Genomic DNA, 27822 nt, shown 5'->3' with positions numbered 1-27822 from the left:
GCGGCGGGGGCGGCCCCGCCACGTGGCTGGCGGGCGGAAGGCGACCCGCCGCTTCCGCTCCCCGCGCGCTCTCGCTTCCGCTGCCGCCGCCGCTTCCCGTTCCGGTTCCGCCGCGCGGCGCGCGCGTGCTTGAGCGCGGTCGGTGGCGGCGGCGCACGCGGCGCCCGCCGCAGCCATGCTGGTGCTGTTCGAGACCGCCGCCGGCTACGCCATCTTCAAGGTGAGCCGCGGGGCCGCGCTGCCGCTCGCACGGAGGGTCGCGGCCGCCGACCTGCGGCGGAGCAGAAGGGAGGGCGAAGGGGAGCGCGTCGGGCCTGCGGAGGGAATAACGGGGAAACACGGTGGGGGGTGAGGGTGAGGGAGAGGGAGGGAGTGGGGGTGAGGGAGGGAGTGAGGGAGGGAGTGAGGGCTCCCGCATCCCGTGCGGCCCCTCGCGGGGCGAGCAGGGCCGAGGGTGGGAGCAGAGGCCCCGGGGCAGGGGCAAGCTGCTCGGCGGGCAGAAGGGGAGTTACTCGGTGCCTGCCAAGAGGCATCTCTGGCGCTCCCTTCCTCCCCTGTGCCGGGCGGGATTTGGTAGGAAGTGATGCTCTCTGTGCGCTTTCTGTTCCGCGTGGCGGGCGGTGCCGTCTCCCGGCCGTGCGGGGCCCTGCGCTGGGCCTGCCGGCTTCTCGTGTCCCGACCTCGCTCTCCCAGAGGGACGAGCACACACCTTCCCAGGGCTTTGCCGGCCTCCCGACCGGGTGGCTCCGGGCTGCAGCTGCCTGGGACTTTGAGCAAGCCTAAACTAGAGTTGATACAGTGTCGTGCTCATTTCTGGCTTTTCTCTTGCTCGAGTGTTGATGCATGTACAGCTTGGTCATCGTTTGTTCATAATAACGTTCCTATTTTTTCCCCTTTCAGCTTAGTCTTGGGTTTTAGCTTGTGTGAACATGAGTGCAGATGCGAAGAGAGGAAGGGTCTGGTTTCCTTTGCCTGCAGCAGAATTGCATCCTTGCTGGTTTGCTCTCTCTATATTTCCTTTCTCTGCCCTAAAACATTTTCTCCTTATTGGGGTGAAGCCGTACAGTTCAGGCAATATTTTAATACAAACTTTAATATTTTAATTTTTGAAGGTAGATCAGGCATAAAGCAAAGGTAGGAGAAGGGACATACAGAGAGAACTCCAGGGAGGTATCTGCAGAGGTGCTGCAGTGTTTGCTGCAGGTGTCAGCAGTTTTCCATAGGTGTGTCATTTTTATATAGTACCAGTCTTGATTTTAGCAGTTTCTGTGTCTTTAATTTTCTCTATGTGCCTATATCTGTTTATAGAGGCTAAAAATTCTGTAGGTCTTGGTGTAGGAAAAATGAACTGCGGGAAAGAATTGTCTGGCTGAGGTTGCCCCAAGGTTTTGCTGTGCCTCACAGTCATGTGGGATGTCAATTCTACAAATTGAGTTTAAAAAAACACAACCTCCTTCAACCACGGTTTAGAAATCTGCCAGGGAGCAAAATTCATAATACTAGGAATGATTTCTGCACTGAGTTAAATTGCAATTGCTTTGCATTTGCATTGTGGGGACAAAACCACAAGATTATTGAGTGAGATGTAAAGAACTCAGTGTTGTAAAGATCTCGACTATTCCCCTGAACAATTTTTTGGGAATTTCCTGTGCACTCTGCATTTTGTGAAATGTTTATAGGCTCCAGTGTGTTAATCTTGTGCTGCTTAAAACTGAGGGGGTTCCCTGTGTACAGAGATGTGATTAAACCATTGCTGCCTCTTAGGTAATTCTTGGCTTGGTTGATGATCAAGCTGTGGTTCCAACTGTTCTTTACAGGAATTTCTTTTTTGTTTGGGTTAGGTCTGATTAATGAAAATAATTTGGGGGATCAGTGCTTTCTTTTAGGTTTCCCAGATGTTTTATTTTTCCAAAGCAGTGGTAAATTTGGGTTTGGGTCACCATGATTATGAGTCCTGTAGAGGAGGCGGAGCAAGCCCAGTTTTGATAGAGTTTTGCTTTAATGTGCCAGGTCCAGGAGGATGCAGCCATTACTGAAGAACTTCTGTAATTCAGGTGATAGTAAAAATGTTGCACTATTGTCTATTAGTAGGGTAAAGCTGCTGAGGGAGAATGGTGAAACACAGATCATTGAGGTTGACTTTGTTGACTCAGTGTTACCTACTGCAAAGTGGTTGGATACACTGTAAATGTTTCAGGTTTCCTAGGTTGAATAACTAAATATACTTGTGTGCTGTGTTTCTTTTTCCTACAGGTTCTGAATGAGAAAAAGCTTCAGGAAGTTGACAGTCTGTGGAAAGAATTTGAAACTCCTGAAAAAGCAAACAAAATGTAAGCAGCTTTACATGTAGGGATAGCAGTGTGGCTTGTGAAAGAAGGACATGGCTGCCTGTAGTCACACACAGCTGAGGTTCAGAATGAAGTACTGATTTTTGGGTTTCAAAAATTATTATTTCAAAAAGTATTGTAAAAGCTGTGAGCAATGATAATGTGAAGTTAGATACTCTGAGATGCTTTGAGATGCTTACAATGGAATATCAAAATGAAAGAAATACCTTACAGTGTAATTAAGCAGTAGAAGTCATTACCATGTGTCACCAAAACAAAAAAATTGAACAGTATTTTAAGGTAATGTGGGTGCTTTGACAAGAACATCCAAGCTTTTAATGCTGGAAGTGTCAGTGAAATGCCAGGGTTTTGTGCTCACAGGAAATTCTTTTGGGAAAAATAAAACTTAATCCAGGTGGAACTACATAAATCACTGAATTGAGAGCTAGTGTTGTTGGCCATGCCATCAGTGAGAGCACCACTGCAGAGCTGCACAGGGATTGCAGCGTCCTCTAATCAAGCCAGCCTTTCTAGCAAATTGCCCTAAAGCTGGGGACAATGGTGGATTCCTTCCAAGTCTGTCTAGTGATTTTATTGGAAGATTTCTAACCAGCTTTGATTATAATGGATGTATCTGAGTAAGCTATGCATTTCATATTTATCCTGCTCTGTAACACTACTTAGAGCGGAGTCCAGAATATCCTACATCTGCCTGTTTGTAGTGTGGTTAATCTTGTCCTGGAAACATGGTCTTGGCCACTTGCTATACAGAATGTGGCTCTTAATGGGATCTCCATTCTGATAAAAATAATTCCTCTTTTGCCTTTCTGAAAAGGCATCAGTGTAAGCCTGAAGCTTTTGTTGAGATCTGCAAATGCTTAACTCAAGTATTCAGCTGTATCTGTGACCTTGCTTCCTTTGCTGATACTTGACTCACAATCAGCAGTTGTTAATCAGAGCTGGATTAGTTAAATGCCTGTCCCTGACGAGGAATTTACTGGATTGAGATAGCTTTTTAACTGTAACTATATACCAACACCACAGACTGTGAGGGGTAGAGGGAAGCTGTACCTAAGGATCTGTCACAGTGTGGTTAAACAGTCTTCATAGGATTCTTGGCTCTGGTCAGCACTTAGGGCATTAAGAAATTTTTGTTGTTTGTCTTAAACTCAGTTCAGAACTTGTATTCTAACATCTAATTACAGGGGAAGACTTGAGGATTTATGGGCAATGAATCAGTTCAAATTTAAAGTCTTTGAAGATGTATTTGGTTGAAAAGCATGTTAAATCTGAGCTATGCAGGCTCTTCATTCCACAGAGGCAGAATATTTCCTTTTGAAGATGAGTGGGAAGATGCTATCATCAGTCAATCAGGTTGCAGTGTTGAAATTTAAACGGATGATGTCTGTCTTTAAATATGAACTACAATGCAAAACTGGGGGTTAGGTTTTCTGGTGATGTCAGTCCAAGAAATGCCAAATCAAAATTCCTTTTTTTTTTTTTCTTTATATAGTTGTGAGACTGAGCTGAAATGTCACACCAGACTCAACTGGCCAGTTTAGTGCGCTGAGTCCTTTTTGAGGGTCTGCATATTGTTCTTTTGAAGCTGTAGGGAAAAGAGAGGAGCTGTAGTAGCAGAGGCAGAAAAAAAAATGGTTCTAGGATATGGTTTATATACACTTGTTTGCACACTTCTATTTTATTTCTGTAGAGTAAAGCTGAAACACTTCGAAAAATTTCAGGATACAACAGAAGCACTTGCTGGTAAGTGAGTTAACACTATTATTTTAGCTTTTAAATTACAAGTTTTTAAAAGTGAGCTGGTTTTGATGGTTATGAAGTCACCTATCCAGTCTATAGTGCAGTAAAGATGTAATAAAGTGTCATTTTTTCCTTCAGTGCATATATTCCAGCAGTTTATAAATGAGCACCATATAAGTTGTGACTGATACATGTAGCCTGTCTGTTGTCAATGATGGATTCTTGTTGAAGCTGAATATCACTGATTTGAGTCAATAATTCGTCACTACCACTGAGACAACAGATAGGTATTAGAGGTCATTCATTATTACAACCACCTGGGTTTTATGGATACAGCCTAAGAAAGGTCTGTGTTCTCCTCAAATTTAGGAGTTTAAGCAAAATGGAAAACCTTATATTCAATAATTTTTATGAATTCTGCACTTAAATGCTTGATATATGGCCTGGTTTGAACAGAAATGGTAGGAATTCTAGGCAATAATTCAGAAATGGTGTGACAATTACTGCTGAATGTGCTGTATGATTTAAGTAGGTGAGTGTTCCACATCACATTTATAATTAAAGATCTTCATATTCTGATGCAGTAGGGATAGCTTATAAAAGAAGCAAAGAAACAAGAATGGAGACACAACCATCAAACAGGAGATGCAAGTAAAAGAGCTGTTGTACATTGTGGCATATTTTTTTGATTATGCTGCTTTTGCATAGGTTTGGGTTCAGTTCATGTATAGTTAGGCTGGTTAAAAAAACCTCAAAAACATCTAACACCTACTACTTTGCTTCAAGTTGACTTGTATGCAAAATGGAGAGGTTCAGATGACTTATGGCTCATTTATTTTTGAAGGCGTATGTGACTGTTCCAAGGGGTTAGATGCTGTTGGCCAGCTTGCAGGGTAGAAAATTATCTGCATTGTAGAAGGATTGAGAGGAAATTCAGCACAGCACTTTGATTTTACTCCTACATGTCATTAGGTTCTGGAAACCAAAAATCACTGGCTGCTGCTCTGTTACTGTGTTAGAGATGTATCAGTCCCAGAAGTTCAGTGGAGCACAGAGCTGACCCTCAGAGTTGTATAAGTGCCTGCTTAAAATATATTGTGTGGGATTGTAAAGCTTTTACAGATCTATTAATATTTAAGAATGAAGAACATCTTTTAAAGATTCTCCTGTCTGCATGCTGTATTAAAAGGGTCTGTCTGACTGTCCAGTTTGGCATTATTCCTGGGGCTTTAGATAGTACATTATCATCACCAGAGAATGCAAATAAGCCATTACTCAATTTAGGATATTTTGGTTGCTGCCTAAGGGACCTGGCAAATGGTTGGTTAATTAAATTATACACAAAATATTCCCATATAACTTTGCCGTTGGAAATGTTAAGCATGGATCTAAAGCATATGGCATACTGTTTGTAGAGATCCTTAAACAAAATTGGCAAAAATAGAACTGAAAACATACGGAGAAAGGAGAGGCAACTAGGAGAAAGATTTTTGATTTAGGCCTTCAGAGGAGGATGTGTATAATTTTCTTCTATTTTGATTTTCAGCTATTGCATGGTGAAGTAATATTGCAGCTCAAACTAGACTTTACTATGGACAGTTAAAATAAATATATGAAGTTAGAAGTAATATTTTTACAGGTTTTAGGAGAAGGAAACGGTATCTTTGGTCTTTTGTTTTATGCAGCATCCACAGCTCTTGTAGAAGGCAAGCTCAGCAAGAACTTGAAAAAGATTCTCAAGAAGATCGTGGCAAAAGATGCCCACGAGCAGTTGGCTGTGGCAGATGCCAAACTTGGAGGTGTCATAAAGGTGATAACTGATTTTTGTTTTTCCTTTGTCTCATGCTCCTGAAATGCTATAGTCGGATTTCAGAGGTTTTGCAGTGGATTATGCTGCCAGTGCTGTGTTTGCAATATAGAGGATAGTTAATCCTGGTGTGTGTACAGGGAAGATGTTGTCTTGAGAACACAGGTGACTGATATGGTAAGAATGCACTGAGGTCTTCAGGTTTGCTTGATTTCTCTCTTAAACATTGGTCAGAAACCCAGCAAGTAGAAAAATTAATTTTCTAATTATCCAATCCAGATAAAGAGGGGAGGAAGGAACTGATCAAAAAACCCAAGCCAGGCAGACACATACTCCTCACTAACACATGAAGCAGTAGTAGGGTGGTGATTTATTGTCTTTTTGGGAGTGGGCATTGTTGTACCTTCCTCAGTGTGCAGGTAGCTGTGCACACCCCTTGGTCCTTGCCTGCCCAGAGAAAGAAGGAAGTTCAGTGAAGGTGGACTGCTTTTTCCAGTGTCCCCTTGGTGTCAAATACCAGTTGCCCATCTCATGTCCAATTGCTCCCTGTTCCACTGAACTTTGTTCTGTCATGCTGTCTTAGGAGACTCTGTAGGTTGCAAAATAAGAGCTTAATGTTAAAGTGCAAAGACTTTAATCTAATTATTCAGTCTTATTCTCTGAAAAAGTCACAAAGTCCCTAACCCTCTACCTCTGAATTTTCTTTCTGTGACCAAACTTTTTCTAGTAAACTTCAATATCTTGACTCTTAAGTTGAATGTTCTACACAGCAGATAAGAATATTAATTATAAATCTGCTCTTTTCAAAGTGGAATATTAACTGTGTGGGGAACTGGGGGTGTCACTGCCCTGAACATGAAAAATGGATGAAACTTGTGTGATCACAGGATTGCAGTGGGAAAACCAGTTAAAATGATGTAAGGCTGCTGGAAGAAAGACTTCAGAGGAATGTTGTGCTATGCCTGATTTTGGACCGTTGATTTCCACACTGCAGGAGAAGCTGAATTTGAGTTGTATACACAGCCCAATGGTTACAGAGCTGATGAGAGGAATTCGCTCACAGATTGAAGGGCTCATAACAGGCCTCCCTTCTCGAGAGATGGCAGCTATGTGCCTGGGTCTGGCACACAGGTGAGTTCCTACAACAGCTCTGTTTCATCCTGTCTGCCCCATTCCTGTGTCTGGCTGAGCTGCACTGCTTGAAGTGTTTCTGAGTACGTGGCATGGCCTTCTCTGTAAGTCAAGATACTTCTGTAAATGAAATCTTGTTTACAAGATTTTTCAGTTTGCACCCACCATTTAGAGAAAGGTTTCCTCTTCACCCAAAGTGGAAGCCGGTAGCTTTCCTTTTCTTGTTACATACTTCAGGAATTCACCTGGAATAGTCAAGGGAGTCATATAAAGTTCCATTGCCATGAAGAGACAAGGTGGAGACCACAAGTTGATGATTTGGGCTAGAATAAATGCCCATATAATAGATAATGCAAATATTAAAGGCAGGGTTATTCATTCCACCTTGTTCTTGCTGCTTTTTAGATTTAGTGGATTAGTAGCTAAATACAAAGTTGTTGGATCACCATGGGATCAAGCATCCATTAGTGAAGTAACTTTAATCCATATTCTGACATGAGCTTGTCCTGTCACAAGCCACTGGCAAGTTAAATGCTTTGCTGTAGCCAATTCCTTAAAAGTGTGTTTACTTTGAAAATGGTCATTAATATTGAAAAAGGACTTTTAAGATGCAAATCCTCATTGATACTAAGTGTCTTTCACTGTAGCATACAGAGAAAATGTTAACATAACATTAAAGCCAGATGGTAATGGGCTTTCTCAGACAATGAGAATCTGTTCCAGGAAGTTTCTTTTGTTACTTCACATTAGCATTGCTGGTATTTGCTGCTAGGGAGGTGCAGTTTTGTGGAATGCTTCCAGCTGCTGCCAACTGGAAGTGCTGTTGACAAATACATTTTGTGGAGAACCATGCAGAAAAACCAAGAGCCAATTAATTTCCTGACACAGCACTTAATGTTCAGTCTGCAGCAGGTGGTACAAATAACCTTAACTTTCTCTTTCACCATGATCACAGGGTATGGGAGAGCTATTGTGAAACTTGTGTCACTGTGGCTTCTAGCCACAGCTGAGAGCAGTCAGTGGCACAGAACTGAGCTTGGTTTCAATGAACCTGTGGACAACTATTAATGTTAAAAAGGAACAGGTGGGGCATATTCTGCAACAGGGTGTCAGGATGCTGATGAAACTGTATTTGTGTCTCCTCAGCCTTTCCCGATACAAGCTGAAATTCAGCCCAGACAAAGTAGATACCATGATTATCCAGGCAATTTGTAAGTATATTTAGAGCTTAAATTATTAATGGATTTGGCATAGGATAACTAACTTCTTTACATTGGCTAAAGAAAAGTATTGTTGTCAATTTCCTCCTAGGATGTCTTAGTAAATTGGGCACTGATGTTCATCTAGGCATAAAGTGTGTTTTCTCAGTAGGGTTTTCCACAAGCAGGAACATTTTTAAGGCAATAGAATAAACTGTCATGCACTTAGCATAGAAATCAGCTGAGCTACAGGCAGTGTTAGTTCAGTCCTCTAAGGGTTTTCCTTCCCAACATGCCTCCCTTCTGAGTGGTGCAGGGAGAATGGGCCCCACAGGATAGCATTTTCTGACCCAGCATTTAGGTGATGTCTTGCATAGATGACAATGTAGAAATAGATTCCTACATTAGGTGTGTAAATCACACTGTAGTGTGTAATGCTGCATTCTGTCTCCCTGCTTTCTGAATGGAAAACAGACTGAAATTCTTAAAGCAGCTAGGAAAGCCCATTCCTCCCTTTTCCTTGAAGACACATCATAATCTGCATGCTTGCTGTGAAGCAGTGGTGAGGAATCCTGTTCAGACTATTAATTCCCAGACTGTTGCCAATGATGAAACATAGTTAAACTGAATTTAATGATGTAATTCAGTTCCTTCGTCACTACCACTGAGGGAACAGATGGGAATGTTGGATTTGCATTAGCAGGAACTATTTTAGCCGCAGGACTCTCTAGCAGTATATGCTGTAGGTGCTCTACTTTAATAAACTATAAATCTGTCATATGTTGTAAATGGTGAGCCCGTTGGCTTTGTATTTGGTATACTTATATTATAACAGCAGCTAAAAGGCTTGCTCTTTTAAATCAAGTAATAGAATACAAGATCAGTTAGTTACCAGTAAAACATTTTTTCCTCAAAGTTAATTCAGTGCCAAGATTTTACATCGACCCTTTGTGTAGCACTTTGGCTGACTAAGAGGAAGGAGAACTGGCTACTGCGCTCTTTCTAGGGGAGTGTGCTGCTAGGGAGTTGGTCCAAGATGATCCCAGTGATAAAACTTTGAGGACACACTCATGGCAATGCTAATATTTCTATAGTATTGTGCCTGGTATTACACAGTTCTCTGAAAAATAAAGATTTCTAGTGTACTGCAGTTTGGTTTATTCCAATATTTATAGAGTGAAATACTTCAGGTAATCCCCCTTTACACTATTTAAATTGGTTGGCTTGAGAGTACCACATTTTTAGGTTGCCCTTTTAGAAAAAGAACTTTTTCTTTCTTTTAGCTCTTCTTGATGACTTGGATAAAGAATTGAATAACTACATAATGCGCTGTCGGGAATGGTACGGTTGGCACTTCCCTGAACTGGGCAAAATCATCACGGATAACCTGACATACTGTAAATGCGTGCGGAAAGTCGGTGAGTAGGGAGGACAGCCGGGCCTGGGGCATGGCAGTGGGCACGTGTCGCACTACGACACAAAATAACTCATGCGTGCACACTAAGATCAAAAGAGTAAAAGGAAGCAAGTTTTATTTCTGACCTCACAATATATAGTATTCCAAAAGCAACAAGTGGGTTGGAGGACGAAACTGTCACCTCTTCAACCACGCTGGTCAAACCAACAGTTCATCAATTCTCTCCTGCCACAAAGAAGAACGCAAAACAATCATTATTTACATGACAGTGCATGAGAAACTCCAGTAGAAATATGTAAACATCAGAATGCATAGAAAACTTAAAAGAACTTTAAAAACTTTTAAAAGAACAGGGCGACAGGCACAACGTGAGTGGCACTGGTGTGAGACCCACTCACTGTTCATCCAGCTGCTCATTGCCCTGAGCAGTGCTGCCTTCAGCAGCAGGGCAGATGGGGCCAGCAGAAAAGGGGAGGGTGTGTTTGCATGTGGATGTTGGTGCAATTTGCCATTTGGAAACATAAGTGAAAGTTAATGCCACATCACCAACCAGTCCTTCATGGACCACCAGCACATCTTAGAATCATAGTCAGCAGACCAGTTTGGAAACCAGTTCCTAAAAAACTGATGTAAAGAGAAGTGTTGCCTGTCTCTGGGTGTTCTTGAAGGCAGCAGCTACTACAATTACTCATAAGAGCAGAAAGAATGACTGCTGTATTTTGGATGCTTGCCTCACCTCTTGGGCTCATGTGTTTTGTATTGATTTTTTTTTTTTTTTTGCTTGCTAGGTTTTTTGTAATATTAAAGTTTGCAGTCCAGAGAGAGACATGTGGTTTTAAGGAAGCTTCTCCCCCCACAGTTGTAGAAACAATTAAATAGATTTGGTTAGTTGTAAGTGACTGCTTCCTGGAATTCTATTCTTGTAATAGTGTCACGGAAAGTTTTGCAGCAACCAGCTAGTGAAAAGGTGATGTGTGCAGTATGGGCTTTCTGTTGTTTTTTTTTTTTTTTTTCCTAGTTTCAAATTTATTATTTCTAACCATTCCTAGTTGGTATAAACACAAAGTCAAAACACTGACATATATTTTCGGAATTCAGAATAGTGTGATGGCAGACTTGAGTCACTGTTTTTGTTTCGGCCTTTTATCTTCATCTGTTTCTGTGCCTTTTTTACTAGTTCATCTCGCCCCCAGCACAAATATGCTTTCATCTGTCCCCCACAGGAGACAGAAGCAATTTTGCTTCCTCTGATGTTTCTGACATCCTACCAGAGGAGATTGAGGAGGATGTGAAGGCTGCTGCTGAGATTTCTATGGGGACAGAAGTATCAGAAGAAGATATAAACAACATAATCCATCTCTGTGATCAGGTATGTACACATGAACAGATAGGAGTAGGACTATTTTGGCTGACTCAGAGCGACTTCTGCTAAGGAAAGCTTTTCCCAGGGCAGTGCTAACTCTTGTGATGGCAGTGATGATTCCTATATTGTGTTCCTGATGTTCAGACATGAGGGTGCACAGTCACTCGCTCATCTGAGCCATCTCAGGCTGTTGATGTCTGCACAAAGCCTTCTGAAAGTGGCAGTCTTACTTTTGGGAGGAATTTTGCTATCATTGTACTTTCAAGTATTTGAGATAATAGCATTGTATAGCCTCTTTGTCACTGTGGAAGCTAGGTGATAAACCCTGGGTTAAAAATGGACCACTGAAGCCCCAGAATAATTAGGAGTTCTACCCTGCTCTTGTCTGGGCCATGTGTGAACAAACACCCTCTGACTTCAGTTATGCTAGTTGGATCCCTTTGTGACTTTACCAGGGGGTGGCAGGGTTACGAGTTCCTGTTCTTGGTTTAGACCAGGCTGCTTTTTTATGTGCATTCTAATTGTATATATTTTTATGAAACAAGTAAAAAGTATGTGTCCCATTTCAAGAGAATGGTGGCAAAGATTTTTGTAAAAACTGAATATTCCAGGGTTTTGTCCTAAAGAAAATGTCCTTACTAAGTGTTTCTGTTCTGCATCTCAGTCTTTGTCATGTTGTCAGCTCCTTTATCAGGAGTTTCGCTGAGAAAATAAGTTGCATAAGGGAATAAGCAGAACAGGTCCAATATACTTTGTGCATGTAGCTCTCTGCTCTGGGAATATGCCCTATATAAAGGGCATAACTTTGGCTCTTGGCTGTTTGCATGTTGCAGTTTTATGTCTCCTACATTGGAATTCTCAGCACTTCCTTGTGTCAGTATATTTATCTCTTACTATTTTTTGGTTGGCTGACTTCTGTAACCAAACTCTGTCTGTGCCAGGTGATTGAAATCTCTGAGTATCGGACACAGCTCTACGACTATCTGAAGAACAGAATGATGGCCATTGCTCCCAATCTCACTGTCATGGTGGGAGAACTAGTGGGAGCAAGGCTCATTGCTCATGCAGGTGGGTTACAGTGATCAACATAAATAAGTTTTAGGTGACCTCATCAGAGGTTTTCTCCGAGGAGCTGGTCAGCTAACAGCATTATATAAGGCCTGGTGAACATATCATGGTAAATGGAGCAAAGGCAGCACTTCAGGAATCTTGAGAGTACCAGCATGAGCTTGGTAGTAGTCTGTGATGATGAAGTTCTCAGTTGGCCTGAATTCTTTTTGGAATATGAGGGCAACTTAAGTCACTACCTCTTCTGAGACACTTACTGAGCTTCCTGCTGATAGTTCAGTCACTTCTGAGGTAAAAAACCAGCACTGGGCATTTATAGTCAGACTGGCTCAAGATAGAAGCCTTATTTCAGTTATCTGTGCTGCAGTTCTGTGATGAAACATTCTTGCTGTCAGACTGTCAGGAGTAGGCATTATTCCAGTGGAATATGTTTTATTGAGTCAGCCTTCTTTCCTGACGTTCAAATCAAACCAAGACAGTTGAGGCATGAAGGAAGTGGTTTACCTGTCCTTCAAGAAACAAATGGGAAACAGCTCTCATGAAGACTGATAAATCTGAGCTTCTTACACTATTCAAAAGCTGGAAACTAGCCTAGCTGCTCCTCTGACAAATTACTCTTGCCGTGTCACCTCTTTCTAGGTTCCCTTCTGAATCTGGCAAAACATCCAGCTTCTACGGTTCAGTTACTGGGTGCTGAGAAGGCACTCTTCAGGGCACTGAAGACTAAAAGGGACACACCTAAGTTTGGCCTTATCTATCATGCCTCCCTGGTGGGACAAAGCAATACCAAAAATAAAGGAAAGGTAAGCTGCATAGTTCTTTACTGGCTTGGCTTTTTCCATGGCATTAATAGCTTCAGCTTCATGATGGCTTGAGCTTCACAGTGAGGCTTTTCCATGGCTTGGTTTACTGTATTGCTTTTGATGACATGGAAAATACCACTGTCCTACAAATCTTTGAAAATTGTTCACTCCTCTTCAAAAAAAGGGAATAGGATTGTCTGACATACTTGAGCAATAATAGGTGTGTTCTAGATCGGTTAGGATGTAACACTGGCTTTCTCAAGGAGTATGTTAATACTTTCTTCTTTGTAACAGTACACTAAGGTGTTAAAGACTTTAGTTTTGCTTGAAAATTGGACTCTGTACTAAAGTTATTTACAGCTTGGTCTTAATGCTTAGTCTTTCATAATAAGGTGGATGAATATACGTTTAAATTGTGGAGAAAGCTGGAAATTACACATCAGACTAACCTGGTTATTTGGGGTAGAGTAGGGTATGTATAGCTGACTTGCTATCTTAGACGTTTCTCTCTATTTATCAAGGAAGCAAGGTGTTACATTAACAATATTTCAGTGTTGAAAGAATGAGACACTAATTATTTTTTGGACTAAAAATTGCCAGTAAATGGTTACTTTGTTCTTTTGTATGTGGGTATGGTTTCCAGATCAGAGTGAATCATTGCCTTATGTTAAGTCTTAGCATTTAATATTATTTTTGGCTTTTCCAGATTTCTCGAATGCTGGCAGCAAAGACTGCCTTGACTATTCGTTACGATGCCCTTGGAGAGAACACCAGTGCTGAAATGGGAGCTGAGAACAGACTAAAAGTAGAGACGAGACTGAGGCTTTTGGAAGAGAGAGGGGTAAGTCTTGCAGAGAGCTGAGTGAAGCTGTCGTTCAGGGTATGATTTTCTGACACTGCTTTTTGACTCTTCTCAGTTGCATGTCACTCTTACCCTGTAGTTTCTCCCAGCTTTGGCTGCAGTGTCTGGGCATGTAAGTTGGCTGCAGGCATTTGTGTGACAGCTGTTCTTGTTTACAGGGTTGTATTTATTTGCTATGTGCTGAAAAATCTTGATAGTGAACAAGATTAATAAGATCATACCTTTACATTCCCTACATCTCTCTGAATTGCAAGGATAGGTTTACTATTTCAGTTTCTTTCTCTATACTTTAGGAGGAGTATTTGTGCCAGTATTTTTTTCTAGCCTGATTCCTAGAATCTGGGCAGCATCTTGTGGTGTTTAGTCTTAGGGGAGCTTTCTCTGTAGCTAAAGCAAAATGTTATTCTGCAAATTGCTGCACTGCCCTCCTACCACCTGATGCATATCCTGGCTCTCTACACCTGCTGTTCCATGTTGCCATCAGCACAGGGTTCTGGGAGAACATAGGGACCCTTTCCTCTTTTAGGTGGCTGCTGCATGTGATCTTTGAATGACATCTAGGTTCAGTCTTCCAAGCTAGATCTGATAACAATGCTCTAGTACTGGCATCACTAGAACAGCAAAGAAAAACTCAGAAAAACCTGTCCACTCTCCATGGAAGGTGAAACGTCCCAGTCACCTGACAAGTACTCTTTTAATTTAGTTTAGGGCCTGTGTTGTGGCTTTAAGGGTGGCTTTATGCCAGCTGTAGGGTGATAGCCCTGACATGCAGTTATTCTTGCCGAAGGAAAAAAGTGCACAAATTTGAGCTGCTTTTGGGAGTTTGGAGGTATGATGTTATGTCATGTTACTGTCAGGTATTTGATGCAGTAGTAGATGTCCCTTACTTGAATTTGGCTCTTGAAGAGCAGCATGAGGAAGGCCATTCTCACCTCAGCCTTCCTTACAGCAGTTACGCTCCCTGTGACTACTCTACCCTCATGTAAAGCTAACGCAGGTACACAAGAGATTGAACCATAATTTATGTCTGTCTTTCCATTTTTATTTCAAGAGCTGAATAACGTGTGTTGTGCATTCTTTTCCATATGAGTAATTTGTTTTTCATATCTACATTTCTCTTGTAGATAAGAAGAATAAGTGGCACTGGAAAAGCCTTGGCCAAGACAGACAAGTATCAAAACAAGAGGTGAATAGTTTTTCCTTTCAGCTTGGCTGAGTAAAAATAACTCTTCATGTTTTTATTTTTGAAAAGCTTTTTGGATGTGGGCTGAGTTGACCTAAGATCCAGAAAACATTTTTCTATACTATTTAAACATTGATAATAAGTTCTGTTGCTAATAAGAATTTCCTTTTTCCCAGATTTTTTAGTAGTAAATTACTGATATCATCAGATAGCAAGTACTTTAGGTGCTACCAGCAGCACCCCAAAAAGCAGAGTGTTAATATATAGCAGCTTTATTTATTACCATTCCAAATGAAATAAATTTAGAAAATCAGAGTTTGAATTAATTTCTTTCACTGTGAAGCTGTCCTAGAGACCTACGTAGCCATCTTATTCTTAAGAAAACGAAAAAAAACCAGGCACCATTTGTTCTGAGCAAAGTTTCATATCCTTGTTTAAGTCATGTATGTAATAAGTAACACTCTTAAGCAATAGATAAGGTCTTTATGTACTCTGGACAGTTAGAACAGTTTCTGGTGCCCAGAATGACACTGTAAATTGCAAGTGGGGCAGCTGAACATCTGAGGATTTGAACAAGGTATTATTAGTCTGCTGTGACATCTGGGTTTATTGCTTAATTTGGTTGCAGGCTTTTTGCTTAGCTTGGTCTGCTTATTTTGCTGAGCCTTTAGTGTAGAGAGGGCAAGAGCTCAGCAAAACCAGGGCTCAGTGCTCATTCTGTGAGGAAAAATTAGCGCTGTTGCACCCATCTGCAGCTCCTAAACATCCTTCTGGAGTCTAGCTGTAACTTCTACTTCCATATGTCAGGCATTTCCAAGCGTAGTGATGGCTGATTTCTGGAGCAGCTTTTGCAGACAGTGTCAGTCAGTAAATGAAGCATCAGGGCGTGTCAGGAGGCTGGAGCTGAGGGAGGAGGTTGTTAAAGAGACAACATAGATGCTGGAGTTTGGCCTCTGGAAATGAGGAATCATGAACTCCTGCCAGGACATGTTTCTGCTGTTAGACATGCTTTGCAAACATGTCTTGGCTTGGGGAGAATCTGAAGATAATTCCTGGCTGTTTGGCATAGTCTGGCTACCTAAAAGGGAAACTAACTCAGTACTTGTCAATTTGTCCTTGTAGTACAAAAATGGTAGTACTGCTGCATGGGCATGTTAGAAGGGCTAAAATAGTGTTTTAAGGAGATGGGCAAGGATCTTAGTCTTGTATGGAACTGTGGATTTTGTATGAAATAGCTAAATTAAAGTAATGTACCAGAAGTTAAATGCAATTTAGTTTTTAGAGATGAGATTCAAGTGAAATGTTTCTGTATGCTTTCCAAAAAAGATGCAAGAGATTCTATATTTGTCTTATTTATGATTTTGGGGTTTTGGTTTTGTTTTTAATTAGCAGTATTATGACAGTGACAAGGAAGCCAGTGAGCACTCACTTGGGTTTAACTAAAGCAGAGTCTGCCTTTTGCAAAAGGCTACATAATCAATTTCTTTAAACCAATGTGCAGTGTTAATACCCATAAAATAATTTCCCATGTTTGGAGGATGAGCTGCTGGTACTGTCTGCTGGCATTACTGCATGCTTCCCAGCCCAGTCACTCAGCTTCAGTTGCTTTTATAACCTGTGCAAGGTGTCTACTTCAGATTCTTATTTTAGAAAAGTTCAGATGTCCATTATGTGGCTGGGACAAAATATTTCAATTTAGTGTTTTAAAACTTCTTCTTTCTTCAGTAGGAATTCTGTTCTGAATAAGAAAAGAACTGCTTCATTGCTATTTGATGATTCAGTTGCCCCTTACAAGTTCCAATTAAAGAGCATTGGATTTCAGGGTGGCTGGTTCTCTACAGCCTGTAGAGCAGTTTGGGACTGAACAAACGAGCATGCAGTAACTGAGAAGAAGCAGTTTCAGACACAGATTAGGTATTTGAATGTCCCATAAATTGAGTGATACAGGTGCTACAGCAGTGAGCTGTAACATTACCCTGCCTTGTGAGTTTGCCCTATCCGTGTAATGATGGAGAGGCAGTGGAGAAAAAGCAGAAATAAAACTACTTCTAATGCTTTGTGTGTATGTATTATTACCCCTAGGGTACAATTATGGGGTAATATACCAAATACAATACAATAATACACCAAATGGTGGGGAGCTGTGTGCTTGTGACCATATGGCTATGCTAGATATACTTTCAGCATCAGAGAAATCAATGTAATGGGTAATTCAAGTGCTATGTAGAACATTGAACAGGTATAAACCAGAATCAAACTCATAGTTAACTGGTATTTTCCTTTCAGATCAGACAGTTGTACTTCGTGGGGTATCTCTTTCCTAGCCATGATTACTGATAAAGGCACTGTGTATGGGAGGGAGGGCCTCACTACCTGTAGATGCTTTGTTAACTGAGCAAGATTGATTTTCAAATATTCTTGGTAGGTTGTGTTGGAAAGTTTATGTTCAACTGCAGGATCTTCCCTGAAGGTTTGCTCTTCTTAATACATAAACTGACTTTTTTCATTACAGTGAAATAAAAGTGTTTGACCCCTCTGGTGACTCAACACTTCCTGTTGTTTCCAAGAAGCGCAAAATTCAGGAGGTGGATGAACAAGACACAGAGGTTGCAGTGAAAGCAAAGAAGTTCAAAGCAGAGATGAAAGGTTGGTTGCTATACCTGTGCTGCTGCCATGTCACTGTTTGCATCGTGCAGTTGGGATTAGCATTTACAGCCAGCCACAGTACCTGGGTATTCTCCTTGAGAATGGCAGTGTATTTTAAAAAAGTGACTGCAGACTGCAGTCAAATTAAAAGCAGTTGTAAATGTGTAAGAACATTTAAAAACAAAACTGATATACTTGCAGAATTTCTTGCTCAACAGGTTTGTATTTAGTATCTTGAAGTCAGAAAAGCTGCTCTCTGTAAAACCAGAATTTGCCCTATTTTCTTTCAAGAATACTATTTTATTTTGTGTAGAAGAGTTTTCTAGTTTTTTTCAATATATAAGAGGTCAGAATTGGACATGAAATGACACTTGGAAATTTCCATCTAAATTTACGTAATACATGAACAAATGTTACTCTCTGGGGAGCTAAAACTGAACTGTGTCCACAGTTCTTTCCTTCTCTGATAAGTTACTGTGTGAAGAAAGATTTTGAACTGTGACTGCAAAATAATTGAGTTTAACAGTATGGTTCATTGTAAGAAACATTCTGTTCTCACTAGTGTCTAACTTGGGAGGGGAAAAAATGGGGAAAAAGAAGATGACTTAAAGTCATTTCTGTGAGATCCAGAGCCAGATCTGGGCACGAACAATTTCACATGTTTTGCCAACTACCCGTGCCTGCAGCAGGTGAGGGCTGTCAGAGCCTTCTCTTTCTGCCTTCTCTGCTGCTCTGTTCTAGGGTAGCAGAGTGCAGATATGCTGGTTCAATGCCTCTTCATGCTCAGGTGATGGAGGTGTGAGCATTCCAGACACCACTTAGTCCATCATGTCTGTGTACATGGAAGAAGCAAGTTGCAGGAATCTAGACATAGCAGAGAAGTAAAGTTACACTGGAGAATCCTTTGTGCTGTAAAGCTGAGGTCTGTGCTCCAGCTTGTTCTCTTATATTTAACATAATGAGAAAAGGACATCAGTACTTTGGAGGCTTGAACTTTGCCCATTTGCTTTTGGAGAATGTGGGTGTTCTCACAGCTACTGCTTTTGAGCCAACTTCCCTTACTATAGCCAGAATTGTTCCCTTGGGCTTCCCTTGCATTATCAAAGCAAGTGTTGACATCTCACAGGCAGGAGCTCGTTGCAGGAGAAATATTACATTGCCTTCCAGCCTTCTTTTTTGTAGTGTGAGGAGGATGTTTCATTTCATAGTTATATTACTCAGTGGTTGGTGCTTTTATACACAAACCTGCTTGAGTTTGCTCCATTTATTTTATATTCAGATTTGGGGATTCAGTGGAGCTTAGCAGTTATCCTTAAACTGGAGGTAGTGTCCAGAATATTTGTGGACTACTGAAATCTATGCTGTTTGGCTGCTTGCTTTTCAAATTTCCCCAAACCTGAAGTACAGGCCTCAGCTGTGTTGCTTTTCTTCCTTAAAAGATGGGTAATTTTTGAAATGTATGGTTAATAGCTCCTACTTTTTCTCAGTTCTTTGTATCAATTGGGTCATTTTATTTGACACTCGGCATTAGTGCTAACTATGCCACTTGCTTCAGACTGTAGAATAAATGTTTCTGGAGAGTACATTTATCTTATGTCACTTCTATGCAGAATTAATCCCTTCAGTCTGTCCTCTTGTACCCTTGAAAATAGTATTGCCTCATGTGTGCAAATTGTATTTGAGCACCCAGCATGGGTACACGGATTTCCCTGACACCTGTAGAGAGACCATAGCCTTGCTGTTTTCCAGCATGATTTCTCTGATTGCATAGTGTGCTAGTGGGGGCTTGGTAGTCCTAGATGCTGAGGAGTTCAGCAAGTCACATAATACACAGAAGGGTGCAGAGGAGATCCCAGTATTAAGATTTATGTTGCATGTCCACTTGAATATGCATGTGAGCTTTTAATGTCTGCCGTTCTCGGCTCTATTGTTTTTTGCTGCAGTGCCCTATTCAGCTTTTGCCTGGTCAGAGATAACACATCCAGACAGTGTGTTGTGAAATAAGTCTCTGCCCCCTCCTTCCCCATGCTGTTTGTGCAGCTGCATAAAAAATGGGGGTGGTGGAAAAGTAGTCCCAGCAAAAAGCATTCTTCAGCCAGAAATTTTTATTTGGTTAATGTTACAAGAGGAAGGTAAAGGACAGGAAAGAGCTGGGAAGCTGCCACTGAAAAGTTTTGGTCAAACCATTGCTTTTAATATCTGTTGTAAAGGGGGACAAAGTATTTTGCATTATGCCAGTCTGACGTGTAAATGTTACTGCAAGATGAGGTGTGTGGTGTTTTCCCTCTCCCTGTTTGGGGTGTATGAATGGCAGTACTTTGAGTGGGAACTGGCTGGGGATTGGGGTTGAGGTGTGACTTCAAAACACATTCTTATACCTGTCAGGAAACCAAGTGCAAGGATTAGTGCCTGAAACAAGTTATAATCCACTTTAGGAGCTGTCTGTTAAAACTTGTTTTCATGTTGGTGAAGTGAAACAGGGCAGGTGTTTTTGTGGCTGTGGTCTCTGAAGTTGGCTGTGGCCAAACAGAATGCATACCAGCAAGGCTAGCCAGTGCCCCCAGGGAAGCCTTCAGCTTGCATTTAGCATCAGGATATAGTAGCAGTTAGTGACATAGGAAGGAATTTCTTGATAAGAGAAATATCTTAAATTAATGGTGTTAATGGAGTGAACCCTGCAACATACAATAGCAATAGTTTGACAGGGTGTTCTTTACTGATAGGCACTGTGACTTCATTCTGTAGATGTGGAACATTGTCTGGAGGAGGCAGGGTGCATCAGGACATCAGGCTTATGTGTAAAAGCATAGACAAAAATGGTGGAAAATGATGAGTGGAACTGCTGCTGTTGATGTCCAGCACTCCCAGGGCCATCAGTCAAATTGTTCTTCAGGGTGCTGCTTTGTGTGCCTCTGTGCCTGAGTCAGAGCTATTGTTTTCCTTGTGAGCTGCTGTGTATCACAAAGAAACCCCCACCGGCCTTGATTGACTTGGAAGTATTGCACCTAGAGGGAAAAGAGCAGCACCCCTGGCGCCTTTATCCTCATTCTGGCTAGGTACAAATATGTGAAGTCTTGTGATGAGCTTTGCTAGAAGGCAGCAGCTGAAATCTTCAGGAAGGGCTCTGCTGCTTGCTGTGAGAAGTGACAGTGCCTGTGAGAACCCAGTGCATCCATCATCTGCACTGTAAATTGTGACAGGTTACACTGCCTGGTGTGTCAGACTTGATGACATCTAGGGTAATAACAAGAAATTATTTTTTCAAGGTTACCACCCAACATTTTTCTTGGAAATGCATATTTTACCAATCCAGCTGAGTAAAAACATGTAGCATAGAAAATACAATGTGCATGCTCCTGTTATATACAGTGTGGCTTTAATATAGTTTATGCTTATTTTTCAGCTACTTTTCATTTCCCTATGTCAACAATAGGGAGGTGAGGACACTCATTTTTGTACCTGCTTTGAATATCTTATGCTTGCACACTGTTTGTGAATTTTGTGGCAGAATCCACTCAAAGTTATATTTACCAGGGTTTTTTGTCTAGAATATTTTGCTGTATTGCTTCTGGTATGTTTTTTAATGTCAGAAAACTGCATGTGTTGGCTGTATTCTTCTGTAGACATGTCTAGAAATTTTTTACCCTGAAGCCAAATTTTTTTATCTGAAGCTAATGTTAGAGGCAGAGTTTGAAGTGTTATTTTTGACTCATACAATCCTTCTTCTGGCTTGAGGAACTAAACTTGTGACAAAGTACAGTTAGGATGTTAGGAGGTTATGTGGTTTGGTTCTTTTTTTTGTAATGGAACTTGTTCTTTTTGTAAGTGGTGAGTGAGTGTTCCTGAAAATGAAATTGATTCTTTCATGGGGGACATATGATGAGAGAATGATGTCTTGAGTCATACCTCCAGTAGCAGCTATACATACCGCAAACACCACTGGTTTCAGCATCAATTTTGTAGCTACTGAAGGACAGTGGTTGCTACATTATGAACTTAGTCATGAGTACTGTGTGAAACTTGGTATCCAGCACTGACTCAGCTGTGCAAATAAATTTAACTTGGGTATGCTCCAGTAACAGCCTGGCTGCTGCATAGGCTGTCAGCTTGGTAATGATTTCTGCTTGGTTTCTTTACCTCGAGATTCCCAAGACTGTGGGATGTATTCTAGGAAGTGAGTGGTAAATCACAGTTCCATTACCACTGTGATTAGATAGGGCAGCTGTTGATGAATTGTTCTGAGAAGTAACTGTAAGGTCATTAGTAAATCTTTCCCTGGGTTGACATTCCTCTCAGCTTATATAAATAGTATTATAAATAATTCTTGTCGTCCAGGATAGGAAAATGTTTCTACATTAAATGCTTGAAGTTGCATTGAGATATTTGTGTTTGCCAATCTAAACAGTAAAGAAAACTGGTCTGCTTCTTAACAAATTTCCAACATCGAGATGGAGAAATCAGTTGTGAACAAGCTACTGCTGGCTAAATGTATTTCTAAGAGGGGATTTAGAATCCTTCTGCTGCTCCTGTGTTGCTGGTAAAAATACTTGTCAAACTGTGGATAGTTGCTTTTCCAATGGAGTACTTGAAGGTAATTTGGCAAACAAATGAAAACATGCAAGCTTCTTTTAAACCCTGGGAGCAGCATGTAGGAATAGCATGATGTGAATTCATCAGGAGATGTGAATTGCGCTGTCTGAACACTGTCACTCATGTCTGAAGTAGTTGTATATTTTGGTTCTGGCAGGGAGTAGTAGTTCTGCAGGTAAGTTAAGAGAAGGTGAATACGAGTCATTGCATCCTCTGACATCTTGTAGCTTTTTCTTTTGTGCTCTTAATAACTGACAACCTGCCTTTCATTTTTGTCCTTTCTGTGGTACAGAAAGGACAGCTGTAGAAGATGGTGAACCTGTCAAAAAGAAGAAAAAGAAAAAGGATAAGGAAAAGCAAGCTGAAGAAGAGGTGGTACTGAGTGAGGAACTCACCACCAGCCCCATAATTGAGGTGAGGCAGAATTGCACAGCTACCTGATCCTTTTTGGGAATGTTCTCTCCAAAAGAGAGTGAGGAGTAGGGAGAAATTCTGATATGTATAACCCATGGCATGCAAATAGTTTTGCTCTAGTAACTTTATTTTGTGATATCTGTCACTGTAATCCAAGAACATTTGCATTACAAAATAAGATCTGGAAAGTTTGTGACTGCAATGCCTCCATTCCCCTTCTGTCCTCTGCCCACCCCCAGCTCTAATCTTCTCCCTCTTTGCATCTTTTCTAATGGGAAGAATGTCCCTTGGTGCCAATCCACAGGCATCTCCACTTTGGGACTTGTAGGGAGCAGAGGCTGTACCTGCTGATTTGTTACCTTCTAGCAGCAGTAGAGCAGATGGGACCAAACCCAGCTTTTGTCTCAGTTCTGAAGTCCTGTTCTTAACACAGGGTTTAATTTAGTGCCCTTTGTGTCTGTCAGCTGCAGGGCTGAGGACAGGGCTGAGCTGTGACAGTGTGGCACAACCTCCCTGTCCCCGAGAGCAGCCAGTGCGTTCAGTAGCTGAGGAAGGACATGGTTTGGGCTGTGCTCTGCTGAGCATGGCAGCTGGGGTGATGCTTCGGCTGTGAGCCCTGTTGCCTAGCTACACATGTTGCTTTGCTCTTCCATTATGCTTTGTTCATGGCAACATTTGTTTGTTTGCAGAACACAGAGAAAAAGAAGAAGAAAAAAAAGAAAATGAAAGATGAGGGTGAAGACTGATGTGGAACAGGGGTGAAACACTGGCCCTTGGACAGCTGCTTCGGAGTAGCATTTCTCAACATAATTTGTTTAGCCTCTTGCTGAAAACTAACTTCCCTGTGTTGCAAGAGGGCAAGGAGATGGGTTTGATAGCTTTCTTCTCCCTGGAACAGGATACCCTGGTGTTTCTGATAATTAGGAGGAGTATTGGTTTCTTTTGTTTGAAAGTTCACAATAGATCCTCTTTTCACGACCAGTCTCTCTTGATAAGGAATAAAAACATTTTTATGGATATTTTATGCCTTTGTCTTTTAATTTGTTTGCTGTTTTTTCTAGCCATTATTAGAACTATTTCTAAGATGTATTGTTTTAAATAACTGATAAGTTCTAAAGTTCTAAATGTGTAAATGTTCTATTGCAGTTTATTCTCTAAAGATTTCAAAGGTTGTAATATCCTTAAATTTTCTATAAAGTGGACACAAATATCTGTGCATGATATCAAAGATGTTTTGAACAGTTGAGATGTGTTACCGAATCTGCACTGTACTTCTCTTGATAATGTTTTTTTTAAGCATCTTTCAGTTTTGCTGCACTGGCTAACAAAATTCAGATGCATGTTTTGAACAAATGTGAGGTAGCTTTCAAATTGCTTCATGATGCTTTTAGCAACTTCCCTCACTTGATTTAAAAACAAAACAAAGCAAAAACCAAACCCTCAAAACTAACAAAATCCAAGAAAAAAATACCCCAACCAAACTAAACCCAAGGCAAAATTACTTCTTCAGCTATCTGATAATGAAGCAGAAAAGACAAGTGTTTTATTAGTAGCAGAAATCAGCCATTTGCTAATTCTGCCATTCTTGTAGGAAAACAGATGCACTGAAGTAGCATCATGTGATCAAGACTAAAGCTCTTACGGTGGAAAAAGAAACTTTTTTGAAACTGTGCTTAGCACTCAGTTTATTAATTGTTATGAAGGATTTTTTTCCCCCTCTCATGTGTAGTGGTACAGTATTACCTAAACAAAAATTAGTTTCTTTACCTGAGTAACCTTTGGTAACTGCAGCCAGTGTAGCTGGTATTTTTCTTTGGAATAGAACTTCCAAGCAGCTCCTTGGTACTGAACTGCCCGTGGCTCGTCACCTGTAAGAGCAAGTGGGTCCCTGATGAGATTGGTAACAAGTTATTAATGCGTTGTTCTGCCACTATTGAGAATATGAACTGCCTTTTTTTTCCCCCCTTAGGAAGGTTGCAGTGAGTTCATCTGCTGTAATTGAGATTGCCTGGCTATACTGAGACCATTCCAGTTTATCTGCTTTTTGCTAGACAAGTAAGATAAATCTAAGGTGAAATGTTTAAATGGGCAGCAAAGGTATTAAAAAATATTCATAATGAAATAGAAGAGTTGACTATTAGTGCCTTTAGGGTTTTTTTTAATTGTAAATGCATTTTCAAATAGGAATCCTTACCAGACATAAAGTTCAGTTTCCTCTGAACTATTAATGTTCTTCTTCAAACGTATCAGATAAATTATGTATGTGCTGTTCAAGAAACTGTCATGTATAATTTACCCTAATCAAAATTTATATGAACGTCAGTTGCTAGTAGGTCTAATCAGTGGATTGAAATGGAGAGAAGTTATTTTTGCATAGCCACTTTTTCCTTTCTTTTGCTTATTCCTTTGATAACAAGGGAATGAGATTCACCTCTTTCCTTACATAGCACATTTTAGTGGTTTACCATTGGAAGCTAATGTCCAGTGCAGGCCAGCTTCCATCTCACATGGCAGCCCATTGGAGCTCAGCATGTCTTTCCCTCTCCTGCTCCCATGCTGGGAATGTTGATTTTAATACCCAATTAACTAGAGCTTCTACTTTTTTCTTTTTCAAAATGTCTGTGATCCAGAAATACTGGGTGGAGAAGAGGAAATAAATGTCAAGTTTTTCAGTGCTGGATAGACGATAAACTCTGCCATCACCTCGTTTAAGCAGGTAAAAGAATAAGTACCCTGGGTTCTAGTTTGAGCTGTTAAACTCCTCATCTTCAGAACAATGGGCTGCATATCCACAAGGCCTACTGCTGAAACACTGGTAAGTGTATTCAGCTGAAGTGCTAAATATGATCAGTGAAAATAAACTGCTGATAGACTGCAGTCACTGTAAGCCAGGTCACTGCATTTCAAGTTGCTTATCTGTTCAAGGTGGTAAGACTGGTTTACTCACACATGGTTTTCCACAGACAATGGTTTGGGCATTTATGTGCAGTCTTGCACCTTAAAATAGTAATAAAGCCTACAGTTGTAGCTGGGAAGTACTACAACCTCTTTGCACAGAAAAGTGGTGATTCCTACCCAAGAAGTGTGGCAGGCCTTTAATTGTGACCCAAACCTTGTATCTTTTTACAGTAGATTTGAGGCTTGTACAGTCTCCTCCTGTAAGGAGTAATTGTGCATCAAAGACATTTATGTAGAGCCTGAACTAGGCACTAGTCACTAGTTTTTGTAAGGGAGGTGATTCATCCCAAAATGGATCTTTTGCCTACTGATAAAACAAAACCAAAATCCCAGAACTAAAGTTAGAGTAAGGATAGAGGCTTTGAGTATTTTGAATCCAGATAGAAGAGTTAGCCAGACTGATGATGGCACTTAAAGCAAAACAGACCTGTGGAACAGAAGGATCTAAAATGATAAATGATTATTAGAGCATTTTACCAATAGGGGTTACTCTTAAGCTAAAACTAGCAGTGGAAAATGGTTGATGAACTAGAGCTAAGCCTAGAAGAGGGTGAATGAAGGTGTTTCAAAGGGATGGTTGGCAGTTTGAAAGGGATATAACATAACTTTTGAAAATTATTCGCATGTTGACTGAGCTGGAGAGGCAGTCAGCCTTCCTTCACAGCCCATGGTAAGTTTTAATTCACAGCTGACATTCCCATGGACTGAGCAGTTACAGCCCCTACCATGGGAAAGGGTTCCACACAGCCTCCACTGCCAGGGACACAACCACCAGTCCAGCCTTCTGGGATCTGCCAGGTGCTCATCTAGTGGCAGTGCAGCCTTTCTGAGTGTGCTGGTGACTACCCCTCATGTTCCCTCTGAGAGGGCCAATTCTGTGAAGTATGTGGGCCTGGCAGCTTCTGGGTTCAGGTCCTGGAGATTTCCTGCCCATTTCTCCTTGTTACTCACACTGACCCAAAAGGAAAGTCATGCTGACTGTCAGCTGCAAAGCACCTGGCAAAATCAGTGGTTTGGATTTTGGTGGGGCATTTTTTGGCTAAGTTTTTTTTTGTTTGTTTGGGTGTTTTTTGGTTTTGTTTTTATTTTTTTCTTTTTTTCTTTTCTCTTTTCTTCCTTCTTTGGAACAGAACAGCTGTGTGTTGTGCTCTCATCCCTGCTCTGCAGGAGGGCATCAGTGAGTGCAGGGGCTGCTCACTGTCTGCTTCTGCTGGGCACCCTCTCACCAGAGACATCATCCAGCTTTTTGAGTTGCTACTTAGCACCATGAAAGCCCTTGTCAAGAAATGAGTGTTTTCTTCAGGCTAATACCATAGTCTTTGAAAACAGATGTTTGGGGATTTTGTTTGCTTATTTGTTTGTTTGTTGCCTGGGAATTTGCCTGGTAGTATTCCCTTGTGCATGAGGAGCTGTTTTCATGGGAACATTGAGGGGGACACTGCTGCAGCCCTGCCCTGCCCTGCAGCAGCCCCTCACCCCAGTGCCTAGAGGCTATGGATGTGCACTTCTTTCAGTCTCCTGCTCCTGCAGGCATCCTGCTTTTTCTGGGCATCCTGAAATTGTTCCTATCACCCACAGACACACATCCTCTGCATGCCTGCCCTGTGTCCATGCCTATGTGCAGCAGCTCTTGTTGGGCATCAGAAGCCAAGTAGGGGCAGCCTGTTTTTCCCTGTTACAGAATGAGATGGGTGGGCACTGTGTACCACTCCAGAGCCCTTCTGTTCTCAGTGGAGAAGTTCTCCAGAGCTGTCCTGGGATTTTGTGTGTCCCTGCAGTGAGAGGTGCTTGGTGTGGAGACACAGAGGTAACTGCTCAGGGGTCACAAAGGCTGCCTGCTGTGGGAGGGACAGAACCACTGCTGTTTTTCAGGTAAAACCTTCAGCTCACCCATCCTTCTCAAGTTATTTCTTCACATGGAAAATCCCACAAGTTGGCTTCCTGCTGTCTGTGCGGCATCCTGGTGCCTGTGTGGTCCTTCAGCAAGGTTTCATTTTCACTGGAAAAAATAATAATTTTATTATAAACTATAGACAGCTCAGCAGTAGCTTCCTGTTTCTCAGGGAGAAGCACAGCAGCATATTGTCTTTTGGAGTAGAATTTGGAATAGAAATCTTGTCTGAGTTGTCAGGTTCAGGCTCTGTGCCTTTCCAGCCACAGGGTGTGATGTGCAACCCTCTGCATCAGTCAGCCTTGCCCCCACAGAGCTGGTGATGCCCTGAGATGAAGGCTGCCTCTTCTGGCTAATATAAAGTGCTGTCAAATGCTCCATCCATGCTTGCACTTTCTTATG

At 41.4% G+C, this 27822-nt stretch overlaps 1 protein-coding gene and 4 non-coding genes across 5 annotated transcripts; all 5 read left to right on the top strand.

Annotated features, from left to right (window-relative positions):
• The first annotated feature begins 92 nt into the window (after positions 1-92).
• NOP58 (NOP58 ribonucleoprotein) lies at positions 93-23588 on the top strand. The gene is made up of 15 exons (XM_021555359.2): positions 93-220; positions 2254-2330; positions 4039-4091; positions 5774-5898; positions 6890-7026; positions 8173-8237; positions 9509-9643; positions 10866-11011; positions 11947-12073; positions 12713-12876; positions 13583-13717; positions 14863-14924; positions 17434-17567; positions 22450-22571; positions 23261-23588. Exons 1-15 carry the CDS (start codon positions 176-178, stop codon positions 23315-23317), a joined length of 1584 nt encoding a protein of 527 aa, XP_021411034.1. The 5' UTR covers positions 93-175; the 3' UTR covers positions 23318-23588.
• Positions 4287-4375, top strand: LOC116183876 (small nucleolar RNA SNORD70). The gene has a single exon (XR_004148574.1). It is a non-coding gene; the product is annotated as a small nucleolar RNA SNORD70 (small nucleolar RNA).
• On the top strand, positions 8818-8905 carry LOC116183877 (small nucleolar RNA SNORD70). The gene has a single exon (XR_004148575.1). It is a non-coding gene; the product is annotated as a small nucleolar RNA SNORD70 (small nucleolar RNA).
• On the top strand, positions 11108-11188 carry LOC116183873 (small nucleolar RNA SNORD11B). The gene has a single exon (XR_004148571.1). It is a non-coding gene; the product is annotated as a small nucleolar RNA SNORD11B (small nucleolar RNA).
• On the top strand, positions 12241-12326 carry LOC116183872 (small nucleolar RNA SNORD11). The gene has a single exon (XR_004148570.1). It is a non-coding gene; the product is annotated as a small nucleolar RNA SNORD11 (small nucleolar RNA).
• Positions 23589-27822: the final 4234 nt, after the last annotated feature.

This window comes from Lonchura striata, chromosome 8 (genome assembly GCF_046129695.1).
Source record: "Lonchura striata isolate bLonStr1 chromosome 8, bLonStr1.mat, whole genome shotgun sequence".
Taxonomy (NCBI): domain Eukaryota; kingdom Metazoa; phylum Chordata; class Aves; order Passeriformes; family Estrildidae; genus Lonchura; species Lonchura striata.
This window is presented reverse-complemented; position numbering and strand designations above follow the sequence as displayed.